General features: G+C 48.8%; 1 protein-coding gene across 2 annotated transcripts in view; it reads right to left on the bottom strand.

Annotated features, from left to right (window-relative positions):
• Window positions 1–504: 504 nt before the first annotated feature.
• The window catches only part of GPC2 (glypican 2), a 140,022-nt gene continuing 113,856 nt past the window's right edge, over window positions 505–26,670 (bottom strand). For both annotated transcript variants that reach the window (XM_075346681.1, XM_075346682.1), the window contains exons 8-11: window positions 19,289–19,423; window positions 19,073–19,209; window positions 18,146–18,321; window positions 505–4,872 (exon numbers count right to left, since the gene is read on the bottom strand). In XM_075346681.1, coding sequence (XP_075202796.1) covers window positions 4,625–4,872; window positions 18,146–18,321; window positions 19,073–19,209; window positions 19,289–19,423 — 696 coding nt within the window. In that variant the 3' untranslated portion in view covers window positions 505–4,624. The remainder of the gene's footprint in view (window positions 4,873–18,145; window positions 18,322–19,072; window positions 19,210–19,288; window positions 19,424–26,670) is intronic.

Here is a 26,670-nt window from a genome sequence, read left to right on the forward strand (position 1 = left end):
TTCATCCGTGCACCGATCTGGCATTCTGTGGTCTCTATTGTGGGTGAGCTGGTTTTCTTTCTACTTAAAATGTTCATGCAGTCCGTGTGCTATCTGGCTGTCACACAGATAGCACACGGAACACACACGCACACACACTAATAGCCCACGGAACTTCATAACGGACCATGCAAAATGTTCGCTTTTTGCATGGACGTGTAAAGGGGCCCAAGACATATTTTGCATATTTCATACATTAAGTGTCTCTTTACTCCTTGCTTCTGTGTGTTCCTTTGTGGTTTTGCCACCTTCAGTCTGAATCTACAATGTGCACATTCCAATAAGGAAAAGGAATCCGCTGCAATAAGCTGTTGTGACTTTTGCTCGCTGCTGTACTTACCATTCAGAAAATTGGTATATTTGCTTTCATGAATCATTTCTGTGCAGGCTTTTCTCACATGTATGATAGAAATAAAACAACAAAATATATCTTATAAATGAAATTTTTTATTTGAAAAATGTCCAAGTATCAAATGAAATTGGATAACGTACCAGCATTTTTAAAAAATATATAGAAATTTGAACAGAATTAATAAATTACCGCGCACACAATGAAACAATATTGATCTATTTACATCAACCATAGAAAACAATCAATAAATAGATAAATAAAAAACTAAAAATTCAGGGGTTTTCCCACTTTTGGAAGCCTGATCCGCACCCGGCAATCAGAGTCATGGGGGTGTATCCTCCTCTATACATTCTCACCGCCTCCATCATCCGCCTACTGAACCAAAAAAAGTAGAAAACCCCCTTTACAATCCGTCCGTCACTAGAAAATCATTCAAAACATGTTCATTATAAAAAATGGAATGTAACACTGGCGCTAAAAAGGTCCAATAGTAAAAGTGGAGTAAATACATTACAGATGTGACATTTATCCTGCGCCCTCGTATTTCATAGGTCCTGATGTGAAGCGCTGCTACGTCCCCCGACCACAGCAGTGAAGGGGTCCTCCATATACAGCTGTGGCTGTCGGGCAGAGGGTCCCAACCACCCAGACTGTCAGTCATTGCCATTCCCCTGTCTGACTCGCCGCTATTAGTCAGATCCCTGTATGATGACCTGGATTTCATGTAGAGGAGTTGTGCACGTGTCTATGTCTGTACACAGATTTTATGTCTCTGCCATTATATCACCCTAAACTACCTGGAATATTACACTTTAACCCATAAATATCAGACATAACCAAAAAAATATATATTTTTATACTAACCCCTAATCACCCTGGACCACCAGGACAAGATATTACCCACTAAACCATCCTAAACTTCAAGGATATTAGGCAATAACTCCAAACAATCCAAGACAAAAGAAATCTAAGCACTGCTTTTATCACCCTAGACCACCAGGGATATTAGGTATTAACCATAAAACCCCTTAAATATTAAATGTGAAAGCCCTAAAACATTCTAGACCACCAAGAATAATTAGATTTTGACCATTTGCCATTCTAAACTGCCAAGTAAAATGAATTTCAATAGTATTCCCTACTCTAGACCACCAGGAATAGTAAATATTAATAGTAAAACCACTCTAAACCACCAGGGATAATAAATATTAAATATGAAATCCCTCCAGACCTTCAAGAATATTAGATTTTGACCTCTTAATTATCCTAGACAGAAGATAAAACCCATAAAGCACCCTAGGACTTTGAAAAATATTAATACTTTGCTCACTCTAGACCACCAGGGATACAAGATTTTAAAACTGAAACCCATTAAGAAGCCCTAAATCACCCTAGTCCTCCCAGAGTATTAGATTTTGATCCCTAACCATCCAGCATCACCACATATAATGGATTTCAAAAATCATCTAAGACCAAGAAGCAGATCATGTATTAAAGGGGTTGTCCTCTACTCGGACAAACCTTCTTAATAGTTATGTTTCCCCCTTGTAAAATAATAACACTCATACTCACCTCCGGGGCCGTTCCAGCACTGTCGGCACCGGATCTCCTGGGGATCATGTGACATTGTTATATCACATGATACTTGCAACTAAACAGCGCTGGCTTCACTCTCATCCTCTGGAGGAAGTGAGAGAAGAGCAGTTCTTACTTCCTTCAGATATGTGTGATTTGTCCAAAGGAGGAAAGAGTAAAGCCAGCGCCGATTGTCCGCAGGGATCACATGACATTATGTCATGCAATCCCTAGGAGATCTAGCTCACACTGCTGGAACGGCAGTAACAATAAGTGCTATTTTACAAGGGGAAAACAAAAGGATAGAGAAGAGGTTGTCTGAGAGGTGGAAAACCCCATTAGAAAAACTACTATACAGCACCATAGATATTAGTTAGCAACTGCAAAACCCTCTAAGCAACCAGGGATACTAAATACTACATTTATAAACATTGTAAGATCTAACCCAAATAGATTAGGTGTCTAATCATCCAATACTGTCAAGAATATTGCATTTTATTAGAAATTCCTAGTCTAGCCCACCAGGGATACTAGCTACTACCCACTAAACTACCCTACACCACCAGGGATATTAGGTACTACCCAATAAATCATCCAAGAATATAAGATACATAGAAAATGAATCTATATAGATTTTCTTATCACTCTAAACCACCAGGAAAATCTAGTTTTTGGCAGCAAAACCACTCTAGACCACCAGGGATATTAGGTACTACCTAATAAATCCTCCTAGAATATTATATCCATGGAAAATGAATCTATATAGATATTTTTATCACTCTAAACCACTGGGGATTTTAGTAATAGACAGCAAAACCACTCTAGCCCACCAGGGATATTAGGTACTACTCAATAAATCATCCTAGAATATTGGATCCATGGAAAATGAATGTATATAGATTTTCCTAATCACTCTAAACCACCGGGGATTCTAGTTATTGGCAGAAAAACCACTCTAGCCCACCAGGGATATGCCAGGGATATTAGGTACTAAATAAATCATCCTAGAATATTATATCCATGGAAAATGAATCTATATAGATATTTGTATCACTCTAAACCACTGGGGATTTTAGGAAGAGACTGCAAAACCACTCTAGCCCACCAGGGATACTAGGTACTACGGTACTCAATAAATCATCCTAGAATATTGGATCCATGGAAAATGAATGTATATAGATTTTCTTAATCACTCTAAACCACCGAGGATTCTAGTTATTGGCAGCAACACCACTCTAGCCCACCAGGGATATTACAGGAGACAGTAAATGAGAAGGGACCACCCTCACGCGTACATTTCCTTTAAATGAATCACAGTTTTAGCAGCGTTTCGTAAATACTGTTTCGTTTAACATTCGTATAACCGGACAAGAGCTACAAAAATTTGTCTTAAAAAAAGAGGTCGGTTTGATTAAAAACAATTTTTGCTGGAATCCAGAAAGTAAGAGGAGGGTCAATGTCTAATGAATGAATGGTCTACATAGTGTAGGAGGCCTATTCTCACATTATCATATTGGAAGAAAAAAAATATGTTTTCCTGGTTTTCTATCTCACTGGGTGACGTCAGCAGCTTTCTCATGTACAAGCTCTGCTTGCTGCGAGTGAATACAAGCTGCTCACATCCAGAGGCTGCAATCCTGGGCCGGTAACAGATATTTGCAAGCTACGAGGTTGGGACCCGGGTCACTGGATGCATTTTCACTCCCTGGAAGAATTGAAGAATATTTTCATTCACTGACAGCTAGAAAAAAAAAATCCACCATCCTCATGGATTGCTGCTTTGTATGAGTGCAGGTAAAATGTTTCAGACTGACTCTCAAAGGATTGTCTTACACTATACAACTGTAGCAAATCTGAAATTCTGGGTCTGTCCAGGGATTTAGCCTTTCATATTAAACATGGATGTATTCAATGACAGCAAGCAAAAAAAAAAAAGAGAGCAATAGAATCACAAAATAAGAAAATTCTCCGCTTCCAATATACAAAGTTCAACCATTATGATGGGGCTGGAGCGTCACTTTGGCTGCGACACCCATCGTTCTCAGCTGATGGCACCATTAGTGAATGTGGCTACGGATGTGAGTGCGAGCTGCTGTGACACCAACAGGCAAGGTAGTGAGAAATGGAGCAGATGTGACCTCTGACATCTTGCTTGTCATAGTTATGTAAAAATGCTGATCAATGCGAACACATTCCCTGTGATTATGGTGTACATGGCTCCATTAGTGACTGCGGATGTGAGTGTGAGCTGCTGTGACACCAGCAGGCAAAGTAGTGAGAAAAGGAGCAGATGTGACCTCTGATGTCTTGCTTGTCATACTTGTGTAAAATTTCTGATCAATGCGACCACATTCCCTGTGATTATGGTGTACATAGCACCATTAGTGACTGTGGCTGCGGATGTGAGTGCGAGCTGCTGTGACACCAGCAGGCAAAGCAGTGAGAAATGGAGCAGATGTGACCTCTGATGCCTTGCTTGTCGTAGTTATGTAAAATTGCTGATCAATGGTTATGGTGTGATGTCGGTGCCATAGTGTGCTGGGTGTTGCAGCCAGCGAGGTCGTGTAGCCCGGCGCTTATGTACAGAAAACCTGACACCCCGGTAAGTTGTAGTTCTCGATCTCATGGAAGCTCCGGCCAGAACCCAGATATCTGCAATCACACCGTTACTAAGAGTCCTGAAATTACAGCTATGAGAGTGATGACATAGGAGGAAGAGCCAGGCAGTCCGGCCCCATCTTTGTACCTGTTCCCACCCCTCCTACCGCCCTTCCCTCTGCCGCCTGCACCCTTCGTCTTCTCTTTGCCAGGTCGCTCCTTTCTTTCTCCGCCGCCTCCTTGCACTTTGATAGTCGGTTTCTCTGTTACTGGATCCCCTTCGCCTGACCCACCGCTGCCTTCATCATCTGTACAGAGAAAAAGTAAAACAGAAAAAGGTTACGGTATATTACAGCATAATACATATAGTATACAGCGCCATGAAAAGTATTCATACCCCATTAACTTTCCACATTTTTTTCATGGATTTTATGTGATATACCAACACTAAAGTGTGAAGGACATTACACATGGTTTTCTAAATATTTTAAAAATATAAATCTGAAAATTGTGATGTGCATTAGTATTCAACCCCTGTAATCTGACACCTCTAAATAAAATCCTGAGTGACCAATTTCCTCCAGAAGTCACATAAATAGTAAATTGAGTCCACCTGTGTGTAATTTATTCTCAGTATAACTACAGCTGTTCTGTGAAGACCTCAGAGGTTTGTAGAGAACATTAGGGATCAAACATCATCATGAAAACCAAGGAACACACCAGACAGGTCAGGGATAAAGTGGTGGAAAAGTGTAAAGCAGGGTAGATTCTAAAAAATTAGTCCCAGCTCTTAACATCTACTGTAATGGAGCACTGTTCAATCCATCATCCAAAAATGGAAGAAGTAAGGCACAACTGCGAATCTACCAAGACATGGCGTCCACCTAAACCGACATCCCAAGAAGGAGAGGACTGATGAGAGAAGCAGCCAAGAGGCCCATGGTCACTGGAGGACCTGCAGAGATCACAGGGAGGAGAATCTGTCCACAGGACGACTATTAGTCGTATCATCCGCAAATCTGCCCTTTATGCAAGAGTGGCAAGAAAGAAATTTTTAAAAGCAATAAGCCATAAGACGTCCTGTTCGCAGCTTGAATAAAGCCATGGAGAAGACACAGCGATCAGTGGAAGAAGGTGCTCTGATCAGATGAGACCAAAGGACAACTTCTTGAGCTAAATGCAAAACGCTTTGTGTGGTGGAAAACGAATCCTGCCCATCACCCTGAAAACACCATCCCCACCATCACACATGGTGGAGGCAGCATCCTGATGTGGAGAGGTTTCTCTTCAGCAGGAACAGGGAAGCTGGTCAGAGGTGATGGGAAGATGGATGGAATGATATATAGAGCAATCCTGGAGGAAAACCTGTTAGAGGCTGCAAAAGACCTGAGCCTGGGGCGCAGATTCACCTTCCAGCAGGACAACGACCCTAAACATCCTGAAGAGCTGCAATGGAGGCTTTAGATCAGAGCACATTCCTGTGTGTGAGCGGCCCAGTGAAAATTGCTGATCACAAGACGTCTCCATGCAGTCTCCCTTAGTGAGACCCCAAAAGACTGCAGCGGTAACTGCAGCGAAAGGTGGTCCTACAAAGTACTGACTTAGGGGGCTGAATACAAATGCACAGCACAATTTTCAGATATAGATTTTTTAAATAATTAGAAAACTATCACTTTCTTTACATTTCACAAACACTTGCTGCTTTGTGTTGGTATATTACAGAAAATCCCAATAATGTACATTTAAAGGGAAGGTGTCATAAAAAAAAAAAAATTTCAATAACTGAAAAAATATAAAGTATTAAAGTTTTAATCTTATGTTTAAATAATATTGTTTTTAATTCAGAAAAAATAAAAAAAAAAAAAAAGTTTCATGTTTTCCACTCTTAAACACTAGGGGGAGCAGCTGCTGAAATCCTGCAGAAGGAGTACTATAGAAACAGCTCACATTACAGCTGCAGTAAAAGTGGGCGGAGTCTGCTCTCCTGTTTCCAACAGGATAAGGGACAATGAAGTTTAGGATCACAGTGCAGAGCCATTTTGTTGTTGGCCACAAAGTCATTATAATACAGTGTCAGTTGCTTCCGCTGTCCGCTCAGTCATTCCACGACTGATCAGTTGCTCGGCAGATGCAATACAGGGCCATCAGTCGTGATCCGTCAGTAGTAAGTCTATGTGGAAACAACTGATTCCGTTGTTTGCAAAAGCAACGGATTGTGACTGAGGCAAATTAACGGAAGTGTGAAAGCAGCCTAAAGTGTCACCGAGGACAGCTGCATAGTGCTCCACTGTATCCCTATGCCCCGCTGCTGGCTGTCTCCCTCCCTATGCCCCGCTGCTGGCTGTCTCCCTCCCTAGGCCCCGATGCTGGCTGTCTCCCTCCCTAGGCCCCGCTGCTGGCTGTCTCCCTCCCTAGGCCCCGCTGCTGGCTGTCTCCCTCCCTAGGCCCCGCTGCTGGCTGTCTCCCTCCCTAGGCCCCGCTGCTGGCTGTCTCCCTCCCTAGGCCCCGCTGCTGGCTGTCTCCCTCCCTAGGTCCCGCTGCTGGCTGTCTCCCTCCCTAGGTCCCGCTGCTGGCTGTCTCCCTCCCTATGCCCCGCTGCTGGCTGTCTCCCTCCCTAGGTCCCGCTGCTGGCTGTCTCCCTCCCTAGGTCCCGCTGCTGGCTGTCTCCCTCCCTATACCTCGCTGCTGGCTGTCTCCCTCCTTATGCCTCACTGTATCCCACACCCCCATATACTGTGCTGCCGACTGGGATTGGAGGTCCGAGATGACATGCGGTGAGGAGGGGTGGTCCGTAGTGCAGTGCCGCTCAGGAGGCAGATTATCTCTTGCAGCCGCATGCACTCACCTCAGACCTGCCCCCCGGCAGCCTGTCATGTCAGCGATCACAGTACGAGCAACGGACGGAGGCCCGAGGTGAGCACACGTGGGAAGGGGGGGGTGATCGGCGATGGTGTAAGCAGCGGAGTGGGTGGGGGGCTGAACGGCAGAGTTGGGCAGGGGCTGAACGGTAGAGTGGGACAGGAGATGAATGGCAGAGTGGGACAGGAGATGAATGGCAGAGTGGGATGGGAGCTGAACAGTAGAGTGGGACGGGAGCTGAACAGTAGAGTGGGACGGGAGCTGAACAGTAGAGTGGGACGGGAGCTGAACGGTAGAGTGGGACAGGAGCTGAACGGTAGAGTGGGACAGGGGCTGAACGGTAGAGTGGGACGGGGCTGAACAATAGAGTGGGACGGGGGCTGAACGGTAGAGTGGGACGGGGGCTGAACGGTAGAGTGGGACGGGGGCTGAACGGTAGAGTGGGATGGGGGCTGAACGGTAGAGTGGGACGGGGGCTGAACGGTAGAGTGGGACGGGGGCTGAACGGTAGAGTGGGACGGGGGCTGAACGGTAGAGTGGGACGGGAGCTGAACGGTAGAGTGGGACGGGAGCTGAACGGTAGAGTGGGACAGGAGATGAATGGTAGAGTGGGACGGGAGCTGAACGGTAGAGTGGGACAGGAGCTGAACGGTAGAGTGGGACAGGAGATGAATGGCAGAGTGGGACAGGAGATGAATGGCAGAGTGGGATGGGAGCTGAACAGTAGAGTGGGACGGGAGCTGAACAGTAGAGTGGGACGGGAGCTGAACAGTAGAGTGGGACGGGAGCTGAACGGTAGAGTGGGACAGGAGCTGAACGGTAGAGTGGGACAGGGGCTGAACGGTAGAGTGGGACGGGTGCTGAACAATAGAGTGGGACGGGGGCTGAACGGTAGAGTGGGACGGGGGCTGAACGGTAGAGTGGGACGGGGGCTGAACGGTAGAGACGGATGGAGGCTGAACGGTAGAGTGGGACGGGGGCTGAACGGTAGAGTGGGACGGGGGCTGAACGGTAGAGTGGGACGGGGGCTGAACGGTAGAGTGGGACGGGAGCTGAACGGTAGAGTGGGACGGGAGCTGAATGGTAGAGTGGGACAGGAGATGAATGGTAGAGTGGGACGGGGGCTAAACGGTAGAGTGGGACGGGGGCTGAACGGTAGAGTGGGACGGGGGCTGAACGGTAGAGTTGGACGGGGGCTGAACGGTAGAGTGGGACGGGGGCTGAACGGTAGAGTGGGACGGGAGCTGAACGGTAGAGTGGGACGGGAGCTGAACGGTAGAGTGGGACAGGAGATGAATGGTATGTTACCTCTTTTGTACACTTTACCTTGGCACATGATTATGTATCATTTATCTGTAATGTTTTGTACAATTGTAATGCCATCTAGAGGTCACTATGTGGTATTAATTTAGAAGGAATTTTATTTACATCTGACCATATAGTAATTTTACTAATTGATACCGTCCTATGCTCTTGTATCCTCATTGTGAATAGCTATTTAATGTATTATCTTTTTAATCCTTTAACACTACAATAACATTTTTAGACATGTTAACACACTATATTCTTCGTACCTTTGCAATTCAGTTTTCCCATTTTATGGCACTATGTTCTCATTCGTTGTTCATCTTTCTGGTCTATTTTATAATTATATATAGTTACATAGGTTGAAAAAAGCTCCCAGTCCATCTCGGTCATCCTTCCTCCAACAATTATATTGTATATTTTGTCCCTAAATAATTTATAACCGACAACGTTGTATGCACTGAGGAAATCATCCAGCCCCGATACAAATGGTGTTATAGTATCTTTCCTATTTAGCTGTCGGAATCGCTTTTCTTCCACTCGCAGTGAGTGCCCCCTGGTCCTTAGTATTGTCTTTGGAAGGAATAAGTCATGAGCCAGTCCTTTATATTGACCACACATGTATTTATACATATAAATGAGATCTCCTCTGAGACGTCTTTTCCGACCTCTCACAATACGGGCGGCCTCCATTCCTTGTAATAGTCTAGTTGCACGCCTTTGAACTGACTCTAACTTCTGAATATCCTTTTTAAAATGTGGAGCCCAAAACTGGACCCCATATTCCAGATGTGGCCTTACAAGTGATTTATAGAGGGGTAACGAAGGGAATTTTGTTTACTTACCGTAAATTCCTTTTCTTCTAGCTCCAATTGGGAGACCCAGACAATTGGGTGTATAGGCTATGCCTCCGGAGGCCGCACAAAGTATTACACTTAAAAGTGTTAAGCCCCTCCCCTTCTGCCTATACACCCCCCGTGCTCCCACGGGCTCCTCAGTTTTGGTGCAAAAGCAAGAAGGAGGAAAAGAATTAAAAACTGGTTTAAAGTAACTTCAATCCGAAGGAATATCGGAGAACTGAAACCATTCAACATGAACAACATGTGTACACAAAAAAACAGGGGCGGGCGCTGGGTCTCCCAATTGGAGCTAGAAGAAAAGGAATTTACGGTAAGTAAACAAAATTCCCTTCTTCTTTGTCGCTCCATTGGGAGACCCAGACAATTGGGACGTCCAAAAGCAGTCCCTGGGTGGGTAAAATAATACCTTGTAAGAGAGCCGTAAAACGGCCTCTTCCTACAGGTGGGCAACCGCCGCCTGAAGGACTCGTCTACCTAGGCTGGCATCCGCCGAAGCATAGGTATGCACCTGATAGTGTTTCGTGAAAGTGTGCAGGCTCGACCAGGTAGCCGCCTGACACACCTGCTGAGCCGTAGCCTGGTGCCTCAAAGCCCAAGACGCGCCCACGGCTCTGGTAGAATGGGCCTTCAGCCCTGAGGGAACCGGAAGCCCAGCCGAACGGTAGGCTTCGAGAATTGGCTCCTTGATCCACCGAGCCAAGGTTGATTTGGAAGCCTGTGACCCTTTACGCTGGCCAGCGACAAGGACAAAGAGTGCATCCGAGCGGCGCAGGGGCGCCGTACGAGAAATGTAGAGTCTGAGTGCTCTCACCAGATCTAACAAGTGCAAATCCTTTTCACATTGGTGAACTGGATGCGGACAAAAAGAAGGTAAGGAGATATCCTGATTGAGATGAAAGGGGGATACCACCTTAGGGAGAAATTCCGGAACCGGACGCAGAACCACCTTGTCCTGGTGAAAAACCAGGAAAGGGGCTTTGCATGACAGCGCTGCTAGCTCAGACACTCTCCGAAGTGAAGTGACTGCTACTAGAAAAACCACTTTCTGCGAAAGGCATGAGAGAGAAATATCTCTCATTGGCTCGAATGGTGGTTTCTGAAAAACCAGCAGCACCCTGTTCAGATCCCAGGGTTCTAACGGCCGCTTGTAAGGAGGAACGATGTGACAAACCCCCTGCAGGAACGTGCGTACCTGTGGAAGTCTGGCTAGGTGCTTCTGGAAAAACACAGAGAGCGCTGAGACTTGTCCCTTAAGAGAGCCGAGCGACAAACCCTTTTCCAGTCCAGATTGAAGGAAGGACAGAAAAGTGGGCAAGGCAAAAGGCCAGGGAGAAAAACCCTGAGCAGAGCACCACGACAGGAAATTTTCCACGTCCTGTGGTAGATCTTGGCGGACGTTGGTTTCCTAGCCTGTCTCATAGTGGCAATGACGTCTTGAGATAACCCTGAAGACGCTAGGATCCAGGACTCAATGGCCACACAGTCAGGTTGAGGGCCGCAGAATTCAGATGGAAAAACGGCCCTTGAGACAGCAAGTCTGGTCGGTCTGGTAGTGCCCACGGTTGGCCGACCGTGAGATGCCACAGATCCGGGTACCACAACCGCCTCGGCCAGTCTGGAGCGACGAGGATGACGCGGCGGCAGTTGGCCCTGATCTTGCGTAACACTCTGGGCAACAGTGCCAGCGGAGGAAACACATAAGGGAGCTGAAACTGCGACCAATCCTGAACTAAGGCGTCTGCCGCCAGAGCTCTGGGATCTTGAGACCGTGCCATGAACACCGGTACCTTGTTGTTGTGCCGGGACGCCATGAGGTCGACGTCCGGCACCCCCCAGCGGCAACAGATCTCCTGAAACACGTCCGGGTGAAGGGACCATTCCCCTGCGTCCATGCCCTGGCGACTGAGATAGTCTGCTTCCCAGTTTTCCACGCCTGGAATGTGAACTGCAGAGATGGTGGAGGCCGTGGCTTCCACCCACATCAAAATCCACCGGACTTCCTGGAAGGCTTGCCGACTGCGTGTGCCGCCTTGGTGATTGATGATTGCCACCGCTGTGGAATTGTCCGACTGAATTCTGATCTGCTTGCTTTCCAGCCACTGCTGGAACGCCTTCAGGGCAAGATACACTGCCCGTATTTCCAGAACATTGATCTGAAGCGAGGACTCTTGCTGGGTCCACGTACCCTGAGCCCTGTGGTGGAGAAAAACCGCTCCCCACCCTGACAGACTCGCGTCCGTCGTGACCACCTCCCAGGATGGGGGTAGGAAGGATTTCCCCTTCGATAATGAAGTGGGAAGAAGCCACCACCGAAGGGAAGCTTTGGTCGCCTGAGAGAGGGAGACGTTCCTGTCGAGGGACGTCGGCTTCCTGTCCCATTTGCGTAGGATGTCCCATTGAAGTGGACGCAGGTGAAACTGCGCGAACGGAACTGCCTCCATTTCGGCCACCATCTTCCCCAGGAAGTGCATGAGGCGCCTCAAGGGGTGTGACTGGCCTTGAAGGAGAGATTGTACCCCTGTCTGTAGTGACCGCTGCTTGATCAGTGGAAGCTTCACTATCGCTGAGAGGGTATGAAACTCCATGCCAAGATATGTCAGCGATTGGGCCGGTGTCAGATTTGACTTTGGAAAATTGATGATCCACCCGAAACTCTGGAGAGTCTCCAGGGTAGCGTCGAGGCTGTGTTGGCATGCCTCTAGAGAGGGTGCCTTGATCAACAGATCGTCCAAGTACGGGATCACCGAGTGACCCTGAGAGTGGAGGACCGCTACTACAGTAGCCATCACCTTGGTGAAAACCCGTGGGGCTGTTGCCAGGCCGAACGGCAGTGCCACGAACTGCAGGTGTTCGTTTTCTATGGCGAAGCGCAAGAAGCGCTGGTGCTCTGGAGCAATCGGTACGTGGAGATATGCATCCTTGATATCGATCGATGCAAGGAAATCTCCTTGGGACATTGAGGCGATGACGGAGCGGAGGGATTCCATCCGGAACCGCCTGGTCCTTACGTGTTTGTTGAGAAGTTTCAGGTCCAGGACAGGACGGAAAGACCCGTCCTTCTTTGGGACCACAAACGAGTTGGAGTAAAAACCGTGACCCTGTTGCTGAATAGGAACAGGGACCACCACTCCTTCTGCCTTCAGAGTGCCCAGCGCCTGCAGAAGAGCCTCGGCTCGCTCGGGAGGCGGGGATGACCTGAAGAATCGAGTCGGGGGACGAGAGGTGAACTCTATCTTGTAACCGTGAGACAGAATGTCTCTCACCCAACGGTATTTTACCCGTGGCAGCCAGGTGTCGCAAAAGCGGGAGAGCCTGCCACCGACCGAAGATGCGGAGTGGGGAGGCCGAAAGTCATGAGGAAGCCGCTTTGGTAGCGGCACCTCCGGTGGCCTTTTTAGGACGTGACTTAGACCGCCATGCATCAGAGTTCCTTTGATCTTTCTGAGGCCTTGTGGACGAGGAGAATTGGGACCTGCCCGCGCCCCGAAAGGACCGAAAACTCGACTGCCCCCTCCTCTGTTGGGGTATTTTCGGTTTGGGCTGGGGTAAGGATGTATCCTTTCCCTTGGATTGTTTGATGATTTCATCCAAACGCTCGCCAAACAATCGGTTGGCAGAAATTGGCAAACTGGTTAAGCGCTTTTTTGGAAGCAGAATCTGCCTTCCATTCCCGTAGCCACAAGGCCCTGCGGAGTACCACCGAATTGGCGGCTGCAACCGCCGTACGGCTCGCAGAGTCCAGAACAGCATTAATAGCGTAAGACGCAAATGCCGAAGTCTGTGTGGTTATGGACGCCACCTGTGGCGCGGACGTGCGTGTGGCTGCGTCGATTTGCGCTTGACCTGCTGAGATAGCTTGCAGCGCCCATACGGCTGCGAATGCTGGGGCAAAAGAAGCGCCGATAGCTTCATAGATGGATTTCAACCAGAGCTCCATCTGCCTGTCAGTGGCATCTTTGAGTGAAGTCCCGTCTTCCACTGCAAGTATGGATCTAGCTGCCAGTCTGGAGATTGGAGGATCCACTTTGGGACACTGAGCCCAACTTTTGACCACGTCAGGGGGAAAGGGATAACGTGTATCCTTAAGGTGCTTAGAAAAACGCTTATCTGGACAAGCATGGTGATTCTGGACTGCCTCTCTGAAATCAGAGTGGTCCAGAAACATACTCTGTGTACGCTTGGGAAACCTGAAACGGAATTTCTCCTGCTGTGAAGCTGACTCCTCCACCGGAGGAGCTGAGGGAGAAATATCCAACATACGATTGATGGACGCAATAAGGTCGTTCACTATGGCGTCCCCGTCCGGAGTATCAAGATTGAGAGCGGCCTCAGGATCAGAATCCTGATCAGCTGTGTCCGCATCATCAACTAGAGATTCCCCCAGCTGAGACCCTGAACAATATGAGGATGTCAAGGGAATTGTCAAGCGAGCTTGCTTAGTCGGTCTGGGGCCGGGGTCTGTGTCAGAACCCTCAGCCTGGGATCCATGAGATACCCCGGGAGGACATTGTTGGTCCAACTGAGGTGGGCCAGGGGACAAAGATTCAACAGAGTCCCTGTGCTGAGATACCGGCCTGGACTGCAAGGCTTCTAGTATCTTAGCCATAGTCTCAGAGAGTTTTGCAAACTCTGTCCCCGTCACCTGAACAGTGTCAGCAGGTGGCTCCCCCTGGGCCCCCCTTAGCAGAGGCTCTAGCTGAGTAAGTGCCACAGGGGCCGAACAGTGCACACAATGAGGGTCAGTGGAACCTGCCGGTAGCGGGGTCATACATGAGGCGCAGGCAGCATAATAAGCCTGTGTTTTGGCACCCCTGCCTTTCGTGGGCGCATTATCTTCCCTGAGTAACACAATAGGGTATATAGCCAGAAATCAACTGTGCACCATACAGTGTAAAATGTGTATACCATAAACATATAATGTTACACTACTGCACAATGGGGCTAGCACCACAGGTGCTGCTTACCACCCGCTTAAAGCGGTTGTGAGGCCACCAGAGTCCCTGCCTGAGTCTCCCAGACTTTGTCCCCCTCTGTAGCGTCCAAGGAGCTGACAGGAATGGCTGCCGGCGTCCTGAGGAGAGGAGGGAGCCGTGGGCGTGACCCAGAAAGAGCGGGAACTGGTGCCCGCACTGTGCACAGTGAGGGGAGTGGAGTATGCAAAGCATGCTCCAGCCCTCAGTGCTGCTCGTTCTGTGCAGCGTCCCGCCCTTCCCCTGCCTGTCAGGGCTGTGGGCGGGAGGAAAGGAAACTAGGCCGCAAAAAGCCGGGGACTCTAGTAATAAACGCGGCCGCCGTAAAAGCGCGGCCGGCGCGAAAGTCCCCGGCGCACTACAAGTCCCAGCCGCGCCGCAGTGTTTCCCTGGCAGCGGCGGTTAGTGCGGCAGTCCCTATACATAAACACACTCAGCAGCGCTGAGTGTGTAATGGCACATATTAACCCGGTCAGCGCCGCGGTCCCCGGTGCACTAGCACACCCAGCAATGCTGGAGTGTTGCTGTGCGCGGTCCCCACGGGGACACAGAGTACCTCCAAGTAGCAGGGCCATGTCCCTGAACGATACCCGGCTCCTATCCAGCAGTCTCCCAGGAGTTGTGGATGAAGCACGGTCTCAGTGCCTGGAGACCGATAGGATCCCACTTCACCAGAGCCCTGAGGGGGATGGGGAAGGAAAGCAGCATGTGGGCTCCAGCCTCCGTACCCGCAATGGATACCTCAACCTTAACTACACCGCCGACAAGAGTGGGGTGAGAAGGGAGCATGCTGGGGGCCCTATATGGGCCCACTTTTCTTCCATCCGATATAGTCAGCAGCTGCTGCTGACCAATCTGTGGAGCTGTGCGTGCGTGTCTGACCTCCTTCGCACAAAGCAAAAAACTGAGGAGCCTGTGGGAGCACGGGGGGTGTATAGGCAGAAGGGGAGGGGCTTAACACTTTTAAGTGTAATACTTTGTGCGGCCTCCGGAGGCATAGCCTATACACCCAATTGTCTGGGTCTCCCAATGGAGCGACAAAGAAAATACGTTGGGATCACGGGATCTAATCTCTCTTTTTATACACCCTAGAATCTTGTTTGCTTTAGCAGCTGCTGCCTGACATTGAGTGCTGCTGCTCAGCTTATTTGTAATGAGAATACCCAAGTCCTGCTCCTGTTCTGTAGACCCGAGTTTACTTCCATTTAATGTATACGCAGTTATAGGATTACTCCGTCCTAGGTGCATTACTTTACATTTATCAACATTAAATCTCATTTGCCAAGTATCTGCCCATTCTGACATCTTATCCAGATCGTTTTGTAATATTGTACTATCAAGGTCAGTTTTTAATATCCTACATAGTTTGGTGTCATCAGCAAAGACTGACACTCTACTATTAGAGCTAATCGAACGCCCCAAAAACCGGGACCGGTGGATCACTGCCAGATTTCAAAAAGAGTCCGATCCGCTCCGGAATCCGGTGCCCATATAAGTCAATGGGGACCGGAATCCAGAGATTAAAAACGTTTGTGGAGGGGATAGGGGGATAGGGGGGTAGGAGCGCGCGGTATACACACCAAGCAGTGTCATGGCGGCAAACTCCTTCCGGATCACGCTTTTCCCTTCCAGAGCCGACAATTTAATATTCACTACTTTGCCCGCCCACCGCATGTAATTGGTTGCAGTTAGACACACCCCCATCCTGAGTGTCAGCGTGTCAGCTGAGTGCAACCAATCACAGGCGCCAGGACGGCCGGTGGGCGGGGAAAGCAATGTATCCCTCGCAAGTGTGACTCCAGCTTTTTTTTTTTTTTTACTTAAATAAATAATTAAAAAAAAAACAACGTGCGGTCCCCCCTAATTTTCATCCCCAGCCATGATATCGCCGGCTGGGGGCTGGTATATTCTCAGCCGACAGCTGCCGGTATTGCTGCATCTATTAGATATGACAATCCTGGTACATTACCGGCTCTTCCCGTTGGCCGGGTGCGGTGCCAATCGGGGTAATAAGAGGTTAATAGCAGCGCACAGCTGCTACTAAACCCTAGGTTTGTGATGGCACAGGCATCTATCAGATACCTACATCACACAAACCTGTAAATAACAGTAAATAAATCACACACAGAGAAATCCTTTATTATTATTATTATTATTGGAATAAAGTACATAACGCGCCCTCCTTCACCACTTTATTAAGCCGAAACACAGCCCTCCAGCTCTGGTGTAATCCACACGATGTCCCACGGCGATACATCCAGCTCTGCTACATGTCAGAGCGAGCAGCCATAGAGAAGACTGGCATCTCTGAATGTAGCCTATTACTGAGCCGCGATAAGCGATTACTGTCACAGACTGGGGGCGCATTAGCCTGGAACCAATCACAGTTGAGAGGACGGCCGGTGGGCGGGGAAAACACGGAAAGCTGTGTGTATGGGATAGACAGTACAGGAAGTGAATGCGCGACCCGGAAGCAATGTGCCGCCATGACACCAAGTCTCGGTAAGTATGAAACTCTCACTTATTTCTTCTTTTGTTACCCCCTCACATACAGTATACAGTGTGTCCACCCATATCCTGTCCACCGCCATTAACTTGAGAACGGTGGCAGCTATAGGCATAGAAGTGGTGTCTAGGTATAGTAAATTAGCCATGCGCTACGCAATGAAACCACCTATAGCGCCACCTGGTGGAAAACAACGGAGTTAGCATTTTTATCTCGAAAACGGAACGATATAGAGAAAAAAGTGAATTACAAAGTTGTAGGGCATCATCAATTCAATACGAATCAACACCTTGCATACAGAAATGCTAGGGTATGAAACCCATAACCCACCCAAAACATTGAATGCTGGTCACGCATATGGCACTAATTTAACTTTGATGCTCAAAGTGGCCCCCGTCAGCTGCAATGCTCTCTGGACTCTGCACAGCATACTGTATCTTGCTGCACGTTGTGCAATATGGTGGGTGACACGTTTGCACAAGCATCTGTGATACGTGGTCGTAGGTCCTGCAATGTTGGTGGAGGGGTCGCATACACCTGCTGTTTGATGTGACCTCACAGAAAGAAGTCCAATGGGGTCAGGTCAGGTGAGCGTGGAGGCCAGTCCACGCAGCCACCATACCCAATGACTTGTAAGAAGGTCTCCATGAGGTATCGTTTCACGTCCGCAGCCTTGTGAGTTTTACACGTTCTAATCATAGCATTTCTGTATGCAAGGTGTCAATTCGTATTGAATTGATGATGCCCTACAATTTTGCAATTCACTTTTTTTCTCTGTCTTGTTCCGTTTTCAAGATAAAAATGTTAACTCCGTTGTTTTCCACCAGGTGGCGCTATAGGTGGTTTCATTGCGTAGCGCATGGCTACTTTACTATACCTAGACACCACTTCTATACCTATAGCTGCCGCCGTTCTCAAGTTAATGGAGGTGGACAGGATATGGTTGGACACACTGTATATCAGTGTACTACACACAGTATATTATGTTATATCAGTATACTACACACAGTATATATAAGTACACTACAGATGATACATGACGTCACATAGTGGGGTCTGACATACGGAGGGTAACACTTACAGGGCTCCTGTGTCTCGCTGTCCTTCCCGCTGTATGCCGCCCTCAGTTTGCTCCTCACCACACGAAGCTGCAGCCCCAGCTGACGGGTCCTAGGGTCGGGGGGTGACATTGGTAACTCCACCTCCGGGTTATTGATCTGATTGACAACGCCATCACCTGTTACCTGTGGGAGATACCTGAGGAATCACAATAAAGAGAAGAGAAATGTTAGAATAAAAAGTAGTTTAAGAAAATTATAAATATTTAACTTTTTGATACAGTGGATCCCCCTCCGCTATAGAAATCAAGTGTTTATACAACTTTCTTTTGTTCGGGGGTTTTTAGGCTTTTCACTGCAGCGCTCACATGTTGCACTATTGGCATCATGGTTCCCATCGCTGAGCGGTGATGTCGGTTGTACGGCATGTGACCGCTGCGGCCACAGGAGCACTGGATCTGCAGGGCTAAAGAGGAGGTAATAGCCCCGGGGTTAACCCCTTGGGCGATGTACAGTAACTACCAGGGGGAGCCCAGAAGCGGTGTACACGGTTCATACACTGGAGCATCCTTTGTTAAAACCTAGAAATGGAAGATGTAAATTGACAACCAGGTGTTACCATTCCTCTTGCCACAGGGGTGGGTCCGTATTATTGGGAGGTGAATCCCACATAAGGACGCCCAGTTGTCAATTTATTCATACATTTCCATGATAAACAACAGAGGAATGACAGGAAACAGATATATTATATCAGGGCGAATATCTGTGGCTGCAATTATGCCACGCTCGGATTCATGCCGCCCATAGTTGGGTGGTCAAATCAGGATAGTTGGTATCACAGCTTACATAAAATTCTAATCTATCAAAATATAAAATTATTTATCCCATAAGGAAAAAAAAAAATTAAATCTCAGATTTGCCATTTATCCACGGCACTGGCCTTCGCTCACCTTCCTCGGGTCTGTCCATTCCAGCACCGGTCCTGGTTGCTGAGGCCGGCAGAGACCCGGTGATCTGAACACAGAGACAGAGGGAGAAGTTTCCAGAGGCCGCGCAGCTGTCGGAGTTTGGAGACCACGTCTGACACCTAGACAGAAGAAAATGGTCACATAAAGGAGCACAAAGGGCAGATAATGGACGGTTATGGCTGACCCATCTGTTCTCACCAGCCTGTCAATGTTGGTGCCGGCCGCTGAGGTGGGCTTCTCCTCGTTGCTGTACATATGAAACGTCCTCCTTGGCTCTTGATGAGGGGACCGTTTGGTTCGGGATGGACGCGGGGTGCCACATGACTGGAAGATCTGCACAATGACACAGTGATCACTTGTATTGAGGCTCTGACATGGACAGCTCTATCTGCCCTGTAGTGAGACCTTTCTGCCGAGAAAGCTTCAGCAAACCATTGCTGTCAATCACCAGTGAGGGAGGTAGGACATGCAAAACCAAGTGGGCGGAACAGTGTAATGACCTCTTGGCCACACCCACGATGCACTGACCTCTTGGCCTCATCCACAGTGCACTGACCTCTTGGCCACACCCACGGTGCACTGACCTCTTGGCCACATGCACACTGCACTGACCTCTTGGCCACGCCCACACTGCACTGACCTCTTGGTCATGCCCACGGTAAACTGACCTCTTGGCCATGAACATGGTGCACTGACCTCTTGACCACACCCAGGGTGAACTGATCTCTTGGCCACACGCACGGTGAACTGACCTCTTAGCCACACCCACGGTGACTGACCTCTTGGCCACGCCCTTGGTAAACTGACCTCTTGGCCAAACCCATGATGCGCTGACCTTTTGGCCAAACTCACGATGCACTGATCTCTTGACCACACCCACGATGCACTAACCTCTTGGCCACACCCACGATGCACTCACCTCTTGACCGCACCCAAGGTGAACTGACCTCTTGCCCACGCCCATGGTGCACTGACCTGTTGTCCACATCCACGGTGCACTGACCTCTTGGCCACACCCATTGTGTGCTCACCTCTTGACCACACCCACGGTGCTCTGACCTCTTGTCCACATCCACGATGCACTCACCTATTGGCCGCGCCCATGGTGAACTGACCTTTTGGCCACACCCACTATGTACTGACCTCGTGGCAGCACCCACGGTGCACTGACCTCTTGGCCACACCCACACTGCACTGACCTTTTGGCCACACCCACCGTGCATTGAACACCCTTATTAACATATCTGATTAAACTTTGGTCTCTGCAGACCGGAGGCATCGATTATAAGCTATGATTTTTTATATGGGTGACATCCCCTCCAAGTCTGTGTGCTTAGCGTAATACTATCAGATTGGGCTGAAAGACCCCTTGGGGTCTGTAAATAGAAAAAGGGGTTGGTCTGGGGTCTGTATAAAGGGAGGTGCAGTAGTTTTTGTCTAAGCTTTGTATACTGGGAAGCCTAACCTGGGGTCTGTAAAAACGGGCAATAAGATCTGGGGTCTGTAAGCAACAGCTCTCTTCTCAAGTCTTTAAGAAGTCTGGTCTGGGGTCTGTATTTATTTAAAAAGTAACCATAGTTTTATTTTTTTTATTTATTACACTCATGGCCAAAAGTGTCTTAAGTGTCACCCTTAAAATTGTTCCAGGATCCTATCTAGGTGGTATAGGTGTCTTGTGAGTATCCATGCTGCCTTTCCATCAGCCTCTGATGTGTGCTGGAGATGCCAAAAGAAGAGGGGAACCCTCACTCATATCTGGTGGTCATGTCCCCCGGTGAGATCATTCTAGGAGAGCATTTTCCAGTTACTCAATAAACTATCCTTGAGGCAGATCCAGCCCACAAAAGAGTTAGCTCTCCTGTCCCTCGGGAATGTTTCTGCGTCAGGGTTTAGGAAAGGTTTATTAAGACATTTTTTAACAGCTGCCAGAAACCTAATTCCAAGATATTGGAAGCAAACTAGAATCCCATCACGGAATGAATTCATAGCAGAGTGCAACGAGATCCTCAGGATGGAGACCTTGATAGGTCAGACACTCGGCAACAAGGACAAAGTTGATGCTACGTGGGCCCCGTGGATCATGTTCAGGGACTCACCGGATATGGGTCTATGGATTCGCGGGGGGGCAGGTATGTAGGTAATTTTCCATTCTCTTATTTATGTACCTGGAAGGTTAGCCTTGAAAATGTGGTTTTGATGTAGGAGGGTGCGTCCATTCGGGTGGGAACCCTTGGTACCCTTCTTCCCCTTTCATCTTACTTTCCCACGTTTCTGTTGTCTTTACTGTCTCTAAATTCTTCTTCCACCTCCTCTTCTTTATCTCTTTATTTTTCAACTTGTTCTTCCTATTTCACACACATACGAATTGTACTTGTTATTTTTGGTCGCCAGTGGCGCAGGTGTAGTCAAGGAACTGTGATGTTCTTAGCAGCTAGCTTGGGATATATACCCTCAGCCTGCGCGCTGTGCAATTGTTTGATTATCTTCTTCTATTCTAATAAACTTTGATTTGAACAAAATTGTTCCAGAAAATTGAATACGGCATTTCTCCTAGAATATTATTGCAACAACATTTTTGTTATACTAGTTTAGTTCCTCTGTTGATTTTTTTTTGTCTTGTTCCAATTCGCACAGAAAAAGGAAGGCAATTTGGAGAGAATTTCACACAAAACCTAAAAAATGGGCCGGACAAAATTGTTGCCATCCTCGGCTTAATATTTGGTTGCACACCTTTGGAATAAATTCCTTCCATCAGTCACTTCCTATAACCGTCCACAGGCTTCTTCCTCCTCTCACCTGGAATCTCAGACTCTTCTTCATAATCTGCTCCAAGTCTCTCATATCTGAAGACGTCTTCTCTTCTCCCAACAGCAATTTTAAGATCTCTTCACAGGGGACAATGGGATTTAGATCCGGACTCATTGCTGCCGCTTCAAGAACTCACCAGCGCTTTGTTTCCATCCATTTCTGGGGGCTTCTTGAAGAGTTTGGGGTCATTGTCCTGCTGATCCATGACACAATCCCATCTTTCTGACACTGGGCGCTACATTGTGACCCAAAATCCTTAGGTAATCTTCAGATTTCGTGATGTCTTGCACATAGTAAAGACCCCCAGTGCCAGAGGCAGCAAAACAACCCCAAACATCTCTGACCTCCACCATGTGTGACTGTAGGTAATGTGATCTTTACTTTATAGGCTTCATTCCGTTTTCGATAAACAGTAAAATGATGCGCTTTATCAAAAAGCTCTGCCTTGCTCTTATCTGTCCACAAGACGCTTTCCCAGAAGGATTTTGGTTACTTGCATACAGTTTAGCTTTTTTTTTATAACTCTGTCAGCAGTGGGGTCCTCCTGGGTCTCCTCCATAGCATTTCACTTCATTTAGATAGGGATGGATAGTTCGTGCTGACACTGATGCCCCCTGAACCTGAACATAGACCCTCCATGATTGCATCCGGTGCACGGGGCTGTCGCTGCTGCCTACCATCACTGCTTTACTGCATTTGAAAGCTTTGTGGCACCACCACAATGGGGCACATTACTACAGCATGAGGCACAAAAGAAGGGAATTTTGTTTACTTACCGTAAATTCCTTTTCTTCTAGCTCCATTTGGGAGACCCAGACAATTGGGTGTATAGCTACTGCCTCCGGAGGCCACACAAAGTACTACACTTAAAAGTGTAAGGCCCCTCCCCTTCTGGCTATACACCCCCCCGTGGGATCACGGGCTCCTCAGTTTTAGTGCAAAAGCAAGAAGGAGGAAAGCCAATAACTGTTTTAAATACAAATTCAACCCGAGAAACAACCTCGGAGAACTGAACTGTTCAACATGAACAACATGTGCACCCGAAAAAAACAAACTTCCTAAGAAAACAGGGCGGGTGCTGGGTCTCCCAATTGGAGCTAGAAGAAAAGGAATTTACGGTAAGTAAACAAAATTCCCTTCTTCTTTGTCGCTCCTAATTGGGAGACCCAGACAATTGGGACGTCCAAAAGCAGTCCCTGGGTGGGTAAAAGAATACCTCGTGATAGGACCGTCAAACAGCCCTTTCCTACAGGTGAGCCACCGCCGCCTGAAGGACTTGTCTACCTAGGCCGGCATCCGCCGAAGCGTAGGTATGCACCTGATAATGCTTGGTAAAAGTGTGCAGACTCGACCAGGTAGCCGCCTGGCACACCTGCTGAGCCGTAGCCTGGTGCCGTAATGCCCAGGACGCACCCACGGCTCTGGTAGAATGGGCCTTCAGTCCTGATGGAATCGGAAGCCCAGCAGAACGGTAGGTGTGAAGAATTGGTTCCTTGATCCAACGCGCAAGGGTGGATTTGGAAGCTTGTGACCCTTTACGCTGACCAGCGACAAGGACAAAGAGTGCATCCGAGCGGCGCAGAGGCGCCGTGCGGGAAATGTAGATCCTGAGTGCTCTCACCAGATCCAATAAATGCAAACCTTTTTCAAATTGGTGAACTGGATGCAGACACAAAGACGGTAAAGTGATATCTTGATTGAGATGAAAGGAAGATACCACCTTGGGAAGAAATTCTGGAATTGGACGCAGAACTACCTTGTCCTGGTGAAACACCAGGAATGGAGATCTGCATGATAACGCCGCCAGCTCGGACACTCTCCGAAGAGACGTGACCGCCACTAGAAAGGCCACTTTCTGTGAAAGACGAGAAAGGGAAACCTCCTTCATAGGCTCGAAAGGCGGCTTCTGGAGAGCAATTAGAACCTTGTTCAGGTCCCAGGGCTCCAACGGCCGCTTGTAAGGGGGGACGATATGACAAACCCCTTGCAGGAACGTGCGTACCTGAGGAAGTCGCGCCAGGCGTTTCTGAAAAAATACGGATAGCGCGGAGACTTGACCCTTAAGGGAGCCAAGCGACAAACCTTTTTCCAACCCAGACTGCAGGAAGGAAAGAAAAGTAGGCAATGCAAAAGGCCAGGGAGAAACTCCCTGAGCAGAGCACCAAGATAGGAATATCCTCCACGTCCTGTGGTAGATCTTGGCGGAGGATGGCTTCCTAGCCTGTCTCATGGTGGCAACCACTTCATGAGATAAACCTGAGGCCGCTAGGATCCAGGACTCAATGGCCACACAGTCAGGTTCAGGGCCGCAGAATTCAGATGGAAAAACGGCCCTTGAGACAGCAAGTCTGGACGGTCTGGTAGTGCCCACGGATGGCCTACCGTGAGGTGCCACAGATCCGGGTACCACGACCTCCTTGGCCAGTCTGGAGCGACGAGAATGGCGCGGCGGCAGTCGGACCTGATTTTGCGGAGCACTCTGGGCAACAATGCCAGAGGTGGGAACACATACGGTAGCCGGAACTGCGACCAATCTTGAACTAAGGCGTCTGCCGCCAGAGCTCGGTGATCGTGAGACCGTGCCATGAAAACCGGGACCTTGTTGTTGTGCCGTGACGCCATCAGGTCGACGTCCGGCATCCCCCAGCGGCGACAGATCTCCTGAAACACGTCCGGGTGAAGAGACCATTCCCCTGCGTCCATGCCCTGGCGACTGAGAAAGTCTGCTTCCCAGTTTTCTACGCCTGGGATGTGAACTGCGGATATGGTGGATGCCGTGTCTTCCACCCACGTCAGAATCCGCCGGACTTCCTGGAAGGCTTGCCGACTGCGTGTTCCCCCTTGGTGTTTGATGTATGCCACCGCTGTGGAGTTGTCCGACTGAATTCGGATCTGCTTGCCTTCCAGCCACTGTTGGAAGGCTTGTAGGGCAAGATAGACTGCTCTGATCTCCAGAACATTGATCTGAAGGGTGGACTCTTTCCGAGTCCACGTACCTTGAGCCCTGTGGTGGAGAAACACTGCTCCCCACCCTGATAGACTCGCATCTGTCGTGACCACCGCCCAGGATGGGGGTAGGAACGACTTTCCTTTTGACAATGAGGTGGGAAGAAGCCACCACCGGAGAGATTCCTTGGCTGCCTGAGAGAGGGAAACCTCCCTGTCGAGGGACGTCGACTTCCCGTCCCATTGGCGGAGAATGTCCCATTGTAGTGGACGCAGATGAAACTGCGCAAAAGGAACTGCTTCCATTGCTGCTACCATCTTCCCTAGGAAGTGCATGAGGCGCCTCAAGGGGTGCGACTGGCCCTGAAGGAGAGATTGCACCCCTATCTGTAGCGAGCACTGTTTGTCCAGTGGAAGTTTCACTATCGCTGAGAGAGTATGAAACTCCATGCCAAGATATGTTAGTGATTGGGTCGGGGTTAGATTTGACTTTGAAAAGTTGATAATCCACCCGAAACTCTGGAGAGTCTTCAGTGCCACGTTCAGGCTGTGTTGGCATGCCTCTTGAGAGGGTGCCTTGATAAGTAGATCGTCCAAATACGGGATCACGGAGTGACCTTGCGAGTGCAGGACTGCTACTACTGCTGCCATGACCTTGGTGAAGACCCGAGGGGCTGTCGCCAGCCCGAAAGGTAGAGCTACGAACTGCAGGTGTTCGCTTCCTATAACGAAGCGTAGAAAACGCTGATGCTCTGGCGCAATTGGCACGTGGAGATAAGCATCCTTGATGTCTATTGATGCTAGGAAATCTCCTTGAGACATTGAGGCGATAACGGAGCGGAGAGATTCCATCCGGAACCTCCTGGTTTTTACGTGTTTGTTGAGCAGCTTTAGATCCAGGACGGGACGGAACGACCCGTCTTTCTTTGGCACCACAAACAAATTGGAGTAAAAACCGTGACCTTGTTCCTGAAGAGGAACAGAAGTCACTACTCCTTCCGCCTTTAGAGCGGACACCGCTTGTAGCAGAGCATCGGCTCGGTCGGGCGGTGGAGAAGTTCTGAAGAAGCGAGTTGGAGGACGAGAGCTGAACTCTATCCTGTACCCGTGAGACAGAATGTCTCTCACCCAACGGTCTTTGACCTGTGACAGCCAAATGTCGCCAAAGCGGGAGAGCCTGCCACCGACCAAGGATGCGGAGAGAGGAGGCTGAGAGTCATGAGGAAGCCGTCTTGGTAACGGTTCTTCCGGCTGGCTTTTTTGGGCGTGATTGAGTCCGCCAAGAATCTGAGCCCCTCTGATCCTTTTGAGTCCTTTTGGACGAGTAGAATTGGGACCTGCCTGAGCCTCGAAAGGACCGAAAACCAGACTGTCCCCTCCTCTGTTGGGGTTTGTTTTGTCTGGGCTGAGGTAAGGATGAATCCTTACCCTTGGAGTGTTTAATGATTTCATCCAAACGCTCACCAAACAATCAGTCACGAGAAAAAGGCAAACTGGTTAAGCACTTCTTGGAAGAAGAATCTGCCTTCCATTCTCTCAACCACAGGGCTCTGCGTAAAACCACAGAGTTGGCTGACGCCACCGCCGTACGGCTCGTAGAGTCTAGGACAGCATTAATCGCGTAAGACGCAAATGCAGACATTTGAGAGGTCAAGGGTGCCACCTGCGGAGCAGATGTACGTGTGACCGTGTCGACCTGTGTAAGCCCAGCTGAAATAGCTTGGAGTGCCCATACGGCAGCGAATGCTGGTGCCAACGACGCTCCAATCGCTTCATAGATGGATTTTAACCAGAGCTCCATCTGTCTGTCAGTGGCATCTTTAAGT

The sequence above is a fragment of the Anomaloglossus baeobatrachus genome, chromosome 4, assembly GCF_048569485.1.
Source record: "Anomaloglossus baeobatrachus isolate aAnoBae1 chromosome 4, aAnoBae1.hap1, whole genome shotgun sequence".
NCBI classification, from domain to species: Eukaryota; Metazoa; Chordata; class Amphibia; order Anura; family Aromobatidae; genus Anomaloglossus; species Anomaloglossus baeobatrachus.